General features: G+C 38.5%; 1 protein-coding gene across 1 annotated transcript; it reads right to left on the bottom strand.

The window, feature by feature from the left end:
- Window positions 1–6,471: 6,471 nt before the first annotated feature.
- LOC129035715 (mortality factor 4-like protein 1) lies at window positions 6,472–7,773 on the bottom strand. Its single transcript, XM_054486458.2, has one exon. The coding sequence runs from the start codon at window positions 7,747–7,749 to the stop codon at window positions 6,778–6,780; it is 972 nt and encodes a 323-aa protein (XP_054342433.1). The 5' UTR covers window positions 7,750–7,773; the 3' UTR covers window positions 6,472–6,777.
- Between the last annotated feature and the right edge of the window lie 964 nt (window positions 7,774–8,737).

Below are 8,737 nucleotides of genomic sequence, written 5' to 3' on the forward strand. Positions count from 1 at the left end.
AATCAATGAACAAAAAACAGCGCTTTAAATGGAGTCAATTTAAATTTTGCAGAGGTAATTTCATGGTCTCTTTTTCACATTTGAATGACAATTTTGCCATCGATTGACATCTAGCAAGAGAATGTTGAGAATCATTGAAAAACTTCAAGTACCTTTGACTTGGAATCAGGAGACCTGGGGTGGGGGTCAGACACCATTCCATGTTAGCTATGGGATTCTTTCTGAGCTTTCTTTGTAAAATGGAGATGGTAACCCTTGCCTGGATTTTCTCACAAGGCTATTGTGAAATGCATGTGGAATGATGTATGCAAAAGTGTTTTTTAAACCAGAAAGCACAAGCAAAATTAGGTAGTTTTATTGTAAATTTATAGAAGATTATCATGAGGTAATAGAATCCTACGGCTGGGCACAGCCTTAGAAATTCATCTGAAAAACCACCTCACCGTGTTTCTGCTCTTTGACCTTCCCATTTTTCTTTAAGAAAGATTTCTCTTCTATTACCCAGTACCTTCAGCCAAAGGAACTGGACCATTTTTATTCAAATGCCACCCTGAGTATTCATGTGTATTTCTGTTGCTGAATTATCTACCTGCTCCTTTCTATCTGAAATGTAAACTCTTGGGACGTTGCTCCCCAGTAAATGTTATCTCAGTTTTGACAGGAGGCTGTATTCCTAGGGATTGACTGGCATAGGATTCCTGGTCCCTGGCAGTTAGGGAAGGGACTGGTTGTGGAATTCATGAATGAAATTGTTTTCTAAAAAATGTATAGTCTGTCATATTCCTGGGCTACATCAGGGAAAACAAAAACCAAAAACTCCCCTTCGGAGTCACTTGTGAGTTATTGGATACTTGCTTGCAAGCTATCATTTGTCCAATACACCCTTAAGTACCCAAGTTAGGAAGTCACTATCTGTGGGCTTTGGACCTCTCCACTTTCAGTGGCAGCATGTGCCACCTTTGGTCTCTGAGGGGTAAAAGATTTTTTTAAAAATCGAGCTAATTTTAAACATTAGACTTTTCCCTGTAACATCTACCTATTAATACTGGTTCCTTGAAGAAAGAAATGCTATTTTTTTTTCCTTGTGATGGCTTTGAGAAAGGCAAAAAATTTAATTCCTGAGATTTTATTTTATTTTGTTCAAGCCAAACATCTTTAATCCCTTTAACCATTTCACATATGGAAAAATTCTGAGTCCCCCAAATTCCTAGTCATCCTGTCCTGCTTCTCCCAAGTCTCAGTTGGGTGCCTTTGCTTGTGATATGAATTGAAAATATTTTAGCTCAATTTGTCTTTTGCCTTTTCACTTTGTTTATAATAGTATGGTGGTTTGCAGCACCAACAACCATCATCTACATTAGGTATTTCGCCTAATGCTATCCCTCCTCTTGCCCCCCACCCCCTGACAGGCCCTGGTGTGTGATGTTCCCCTCCCTGTATCTATGTGATCTCATTGTTCAATTTCCACTTATGAGTGAGAACATGCAGTCTTTGGTTTTCTGTTTCTGTGTTAGTTTGCTGAGAATGATGGTTTCCAGCTTCATCCATGTCCCTGCAAAGGACATGACCTCATCCTTTTTTATGGCTGCATAGTATTCCATGGTGTATATGTGCTACATTTTCTTTATCCAGTCCATCATTGATGGACATTTGGGTTGGTTCCAAGTCTTTGCTATTGTGAACAGTGCTGCAATAAACATACATGTGCATGAGTCTTTATAGTAGCATGATTTATAATCCTTTGAGTATATACCCAATAATGTGATTTCTGGGTCAAATGGTATTTCTGGTTCTAGATCCTTGAGGAATCACCACGCTGTCTTCCACAATGGTGAAACTAATTTACAGTCCCACCAACAGTGTAAAAGTGTTCCTATTTCTCTGCATCCTCTCCAGCATGTGTTGTTTCCTGACTTTTTAATGATTGTCATTCTAACTGGCATAAGATGGTATCTCATTGTGGTTTTGATTTGCATTTCTCTAATGACCAGTGATGATGAGATTTTTTTCATATATTTGTTGGCCACATAAATGTCTTCTTTTGAGAAGTGTCTGTTCATATCCTTTGCCCAATTTTTGATGGGGTTGCTTTTTTCCTGTAAATTTGTTTAAGTTCTTTGTAGATTCTGGATATTAGCCCTTTGTCAGATGGATAGATTGCAAAAATTTTCTCTCATTCTGTAGGTTGTCTGTTCGCTCTGATGATAGTTTCTTTTGCTCTGAAGAAGCTCTTTAGTTTAATTAGCTCCCATTTGTCTATTTTGGCTTTTGTTATCATTGCTTTTGGTGTTTTAATCATGAAGTCTTTGCCCATGCCTATGTCCTGAATGGTATTGCCTATGTTTTCTTCTAGGGCTTGTATGGTTTTAGGTCTTATGTTTAAATCTTTAATCCATCTTGAGTTAATTGTATAAGGTGTAAGGAAGGGGTCCAGTTTCAGTTTTCTGCATATGGCTAGCCAGTTTTCCCAGCACCATTTATTAAATAGGAAATCCTTTCCTCATTGCTTGTGTGTGTCAGGTTTGTCAAAGATCAGATGGTTGTAGATGTGTGGCATTATGTCTGAGGCCTCTGTTCTGTTCCATTGGTCTATATATCTGTTTTGGTACCAGTACCATGCTGTTTTGGTTACTGTAGCCTTGTAGTATAGTTTGAAGTCAGTTAGTGTGATGCCTTCAGCTTTATTCTTTTTGCTTAGGATTGTCTTGGCTATATGGGCTCTTTTTTGGTTCCATATGAAATTTAAAGTAGTTTTTTTTTCTAATTCTGTGAAGAAAGTCAGTGGTAGCTTGGAGGGAGATAGCATTAAATCTACAAATTACTTTGGGCAATATGGCCATTTTCACAATATTGATTCTTCCTATACATGAGCATGGAATGTTTTTCCATTTGTTCATGTCCACTCTTATTTCCTTGAGCAGTGGTTTGTAATTCTCCTTGAAGAGGTCCTTTACATCCCTTGTAAGTTGTATTCCTAGGTATTTTATTTTCTTTGTAGCAATTGTGAATTGGAGTTCACTCATGATTTGGCTCTCTATCTGTTATTGGTGTATAGGAATGCTTGTGATTTTGCACACTGATTTTATATCCTGAGACTTTGCTGAAGTTGCTTATCAGCTTAAGGAGATTTGGGGTTGATACGATGGGGTTTTCTAAATATACAATCGTGTCATCTGCAAACAATGACGATTTGACTTCCTCTCTTCCTATTTGAATACCCTTTATTTCTTTCTCTTGCCTGATTGCCCTGGCCAGAACTTCCAATACTATGTTGAATAGGAGTGGTGAGAGAGGGCATGTTTATCTTGTGCCAGTTTTCAAAGGGAATGCTTTCAGCTTTTGCCCATTCAGTATGATATTGGCTGTGGGTTTGTCATAAATGGCTCTTACTATTTTGATATATGTTTCATCAATACCTAGTTTATTGACAGTTTTTAGCATGAAGGGGTGTTGAATTTTATCAAAGGCCTTTTTCTGCATGTATTGAGGTAATCATGTGGTTTTTGTCATTGGTTCTGTTTATGTGACGGATTATGTTTATTGGTTTGCATATGTTGAACCAGCCTTGCATCCCAGGGATGAAGCAGACTTGATCCTGGTGGATAAACTTTTTGATGTGCTGCTGGATTCGGTTTGCCAGTATTTTATTGAGAATTTTTGCATCAATGTTCATCAGGGATATTGGACTGAAATTTTCTTTTTTTGTTTTGTATCTGCCAGGTTTTGGTATCAGGATGATGCTGGCCTCATAAAATGAGTTAGGGAGCAGTCCCTCTTTTTCTATTATTTGGAATAGTTTCATAAGGAATGTTACCAGTTTCTCTTTGTATCTGTAGTAGAACATGGCTGTGAATCCATCTGGTCCTGGGCTTTTTTTGGTTGGTAGGCTATTAATTACTGCCTCAATTTCAGACCTTGTTATTGGTCTATTCAGGGATTTGACTTCTTCCTGGTTTAGTCTTGAGATGGTGTATGTGTCCAGGAATTTATCCATTTCTTCTCGATTTTCTAGTTTATTTGGGCAGAGGTGTTTATAGTATTCTCTGATGGTAGTTTGTATTTCTGTAGGATCAGCGGTGATATCCCCTTTGTCATTTTTTTTAAATTATACTTTAAGTTCTAGGGTACACGTGCACAACATGCAGGTTTGATACATAGGTATATATGTGTCATGTTGGTTTGCTGCACTGATCAACTCATCATTTATATTAGGTATTTCTCCTAATGCCATCCCTCTGCCAGCCCCCTGCCCCCAACAGGCCCTGGTGTGTGATGTTGCCCTCCCTGTTTCCAAGTGTTCTTATTGTTGAATTCTTACCTATGAGTGAGAATATGCGGTCTTTCATTTTCTGTCCTTCTGAAAGTTTGCTGAGAATGATGGTTTCCAGCTTCATCCATGCCCCTGCAAAGGACATGAACTCATCCTTTTTTATGGCTGCATAGTATTCCATGGTGTATAGGTGCCACATTTTCTTAATCCAGTCCATCATTGATGGACATTTGGGTTGGTTCCAAGTCTTTGCTATTGTGAGTAGTGCCACAATAAACATATGTGTGCATGTGTCTTTATAGTAGCATGATTTATAATTCTTTGGGCATATACCCAGTAATGGGATTTCTGGTTCAAATGGTATTTCTGGTTCTAGGTCCTTGAGGAATCGCCATACTGTCTTCCACAATTGTTGAACTAATTTACACTCCCACCAACAGTGTAAAAATGTTCCTATTTCTCCACATCCTCTCCAGCATGTGTTGTTTCCTGACTTTTTAATGATTGCCATTCTGACTAGCGTGAGATGGTATCTCATTGTGGTTTTGATTTGCATTTCTCCGGTGACCAGTGATGATGAGCATTTTTTCATGTGTCTGCTGGCTGCATAAATGTCTTCTTTTGAGAAGTGTCTGTTCATGTCCTTTGTCCACTTTTTGATGGGGTTGCTTGTTTTTTTCTTGTAAATTTGTTTCTTTGTAGATTCTGGATATTAGCCCTTTGTCAGATGGGCAGATTGCAAAGTTTCCCAAATTCTGTAGGCTGCCTGTTCACTCTGATAGTAGTTTCTTTTGCTGTGCAGAAGCTCTTCAGTTTAATTAGATCCCATTTGTCTATTTTGGCTTTTGTTGCCATTGCTTTTGGTGTTTTAGTCATGAAGTCCTTGCCTATGCCTATATCCTGAGTGGTATTGCCTAGGCTTTCTTCTAGGGATTTTATGGTTTTAGGTCTAACATTTACATCTGTAATACATCTTGAATTAATTTTTGTATAAGGTGTAAGGAAGGGATCGAGTTTTAGCTTTCTACATATGGCTAGCCAGTTTTCCCAGCACCATTTATTAAATAGGGGATCATTTTCCCATTGCTTGTTTTTGTCAGATTTGTCAAAGATCAGATGGTTGTAGATGTGTGGTGTTATTTCTGAGGCCTCTGTTCTGTTCCATTGGTCTTTATATATGTTTTGGTACCAGTGCCATGCTGTTTTGGTTACTTTAGGCTTGTAGTATAGTTTGAAGTCAGGTAGCGTGATGCTTTCGGCTTTATTCTTTTTGCTTAGGATTGTCTTGGCAATGCAGGCTCTTTTTTGCTTCCATGTAAACTTTAAAGTTGTTTTTTCCAGTTCTGTGAAGAAAGTCATTGGTAGCTTGATGGGGATGGCATTGAATCTATAAATTATCTTGGGCAGTATGGCCATTCTCATGATATTGATTCTTCCTATCCATGAGCATGGAATGATTTTCCAGTTTGTTGTGATTTCTGTTGTTTTACATTTGGTGAGGAGTGCATCACTTCCAATTATGTGGTCAATTTTAGAATAAGTGCAATGTGGTGCTGAGAAGAATGTATATTCTGTTGATTTGGGGTGGAGAGTTCTGTAGATGTCTATTAGGTCTGCTTGGTGCAGAGCTGAGTTCAATCCTGGATATCCTTGTTAATCTTCTGTCTCGTTGATCTGTCTAATATTGACAGTGGGATGTCAAAGTCTCCCATTATTATTGTGTGGGAGTCTAAGTGTCTTTTGTAGGTCTCTAAGGACTTGCTTTATGAATCTGGGTGCTCCTGTATTGGGTGCATATATATTTAGGATAGTTAGCTCTTCTTGGTTTTTTTTTTTTTTTTGAAATTTAAGGAAAAAATTTATTGAAGATCTGAAAAACAATTCCTAAAAGATTGACTTTTCCAGAAAACTAGCTACACAATGCATTGCATCTATCATGTTAAAACGTGCATTAGACACAAATACAAAAACCTTGAAACAAGCCACCATTCTTAAACAATTTGAGCCAAGATAAAATGCCTAAGTAACAACATGGATGACTTGCAAAGGATGGGCACTTTACTTTAAGCACCATAAAAAAAAATAAGGAGCACAAATGGATGAGTGTGTTCAGTTACATACACTGAATTGAACCTTTGGCACTAGGAACCAGAGCATTTTGTCATATAGCATTAACATGTATTGTAACAGTGCATAGTGTTAAAGGAATGGAACCACCAGCATTCAAAAGCAGTTTTGTCAACTAGGCAATAAAACACTCTACAGCATATCCCTGTGTTGTCCATCATTGAAAACACTGGCAGCAACTTTGAAATGAAAAAAAAAAAAAAGAAAAGAAAAGAAAAAAGGAGCTATTACCCCTTTATTTTCTCTGTTTAAAATCAAACAGAAAACAAACATCAATTGTTATACACTAACATCTTCAAAGCACATCGTTTGTACAAGAGATAGACTAAGAACAAAAATGTGTTTATGGAGATCCAAACATAAGTGAGTGAGAGTGCCTCTCACACAGCTTTACGATGGTACTCAGGAGGAGCCACTTCATAATCGTTGGCACTAAACAAAGTTGCAGAATTCTTTGCCAGATACTTTAGGAAATCGTGAAGATAATTGAGTAATAAAGCAAGGCTCTTCTCATCCAGAGGTGTATAGACCAACATTGCTCCAATTTGTACAAATAATCTCAGGAGATGTGGCACTCCATATGCCTGGGACATGGGTGCATCGGGATGATCTGCAAGAATTTTGGCATACTGTGGTCTCTCAAATTTGTAGAGTAGCTGGGTGCCCAACATTACGTTGAAGTATTCTTTTATCCCTGCCACAACTTCATTAACCGCATACTCCTTATTAACTGTGTTTCCACGAGATTTCTTGTAATTTGCATAATCATCAGGAATGGAATCCACATTCTTCTTGGCAGGAAGATAAAAGAGCTGTTTTTGCCTGGTAATTAAGTCCCAGTCATCAACAAGCCACGGTTTTAGCTCTTCAGGAATCTTTACTTTAACTTCAACTCTGTTCATGAATGTTTCCTCATTTTCAATAGTAGGATCTACCTGGGCCCTTTTCTTCCAAGGAGGCTGAGGGGTCTCACGGGTACTGCCACCATCTCCATTTCCAGGTGTTTTCTGTTTGTTCTTTTTTGTTTTCACTTCAATATTTTTCTGTTGCAGACCAGATGTCTTCTTTCCTGGGGCAGCCCCTCTCATCTTCCCCTCTGCATACTGCTCCTGATTGGCTTTTTGAAGTTCTCGCTGTTTCTGCAAATTGGTGTCCACATATTTGAGTATTCTGCTCTCCGGAACCCACTCATCCCAATTTTTATTCCAACCACTGTAATGTATAAAGTATTTCACTTGTTTATCCTTTATGGCAACCTTTACACACTTTGCTTCATAAAGAAGAGGCCCATGAAAGCACAGCACTAGCTCACCCTCCTGGAATTTAGGCTTCAGGTCCTGCTTTGGCGCCATTTATAAGTGATTCGCAGCCTCCTCCTTCAGCGCTTCTTGTTGAATTGATCCCTTTACCATTACATAATGATCTTCTTTGTTTCTTTTGATTTTGTTGGTTTAAAGTCTGTTTTATCAGAGACTAGGATTGCAACCCCTGCTTTTTTTTGTTTTCCATTTGCTTGGTAGATCTTCCTCCATCCCTTTATTTTGAGCCTATGTGTGTCTCTGCATATGAGATGGGTCTCCTGAATACAGCACACTGATGGTCTTGACTCTTTATCCAATTTGCCAGTCTGTGTCTTTTAACTGGGGCATTTAGCCCATTTGATTTAAGGTTAATATCATGATGTGTGAATCTGATCTTGTCATTATGATTTTAGCTGGTTATTTTTCCCATTAATTGATGTAGTTTCTTGCTAGCATTGATGGTCTTTACAATTTGGCATGCTTTTGCAGTGGCTGGTACTGGTTGTTTCTTTCCAGGTTTAGTGCTTCCTTCAGGAGCTCTTGTAGGGCAGGCCTGGTGGTGACAAAATCTCTCAGCATTTGCTTGTCTGTTAAGGATTTTATTTCTCTTTCACTTATGACACTTAGTATGGCTGGATATAAAATTCTGGGTTGGAAATTCTTTAAGAATGTTGAATATTGGTCCCCACTGTCTTCTGGCTTGTAGGGTTCCTGCCGAGAGATCTGCTGTTAGTCTGATGGGCTTCCCTTTGTGGGTAACCTGACCTTTCTCTCTAACTTCGCTTAACGTTTTTTTCTTAATTTCAACCTTGGTGAATCTGACAATTATGTGTCTTGGGGTTGTTCTTCTCGAGGAGTATCTTTGTGGTGTTCTCTGTATTTCCTGAATTTGAATGTTGGCCTGCCTTGCTAGGTTGGGGAAATTCTCCTGGATAGTATCCTGAAGAGTGTTTTCCAACTTGGTCCCATTCTCCCCATCACTTTTAGGTATACCAATCAAGTGTGATTTGGTCTTTTCACATAGTCCCATATTTCTTGG

The sequence above is a fragment of the Pongo pygmaeus genome, chromosome 3, assembly GCF_028885625.2.
Source record: "Pongo pygmaeus isolate AG05252 chromosome 3, NHGRI_mPonPyg2-v2.0_pri, whole genome shotgun sequence".
Classification (NCBI taxonomy): Eukaryota; Metazoa; Chordata; class Mammalia; order Primates; family Hominidae; genus Pongo; species Pongo pygmaeus.

Coding starts and splice junctions, on each gene's coding strand:
- LOC129035715 (XM_054486458.2), bottom strand. CDS start 7,749: ATGGCGCCAAAGCAGGACCTGAAGCCTAAATTCCAGGAGGGTGAGCTA.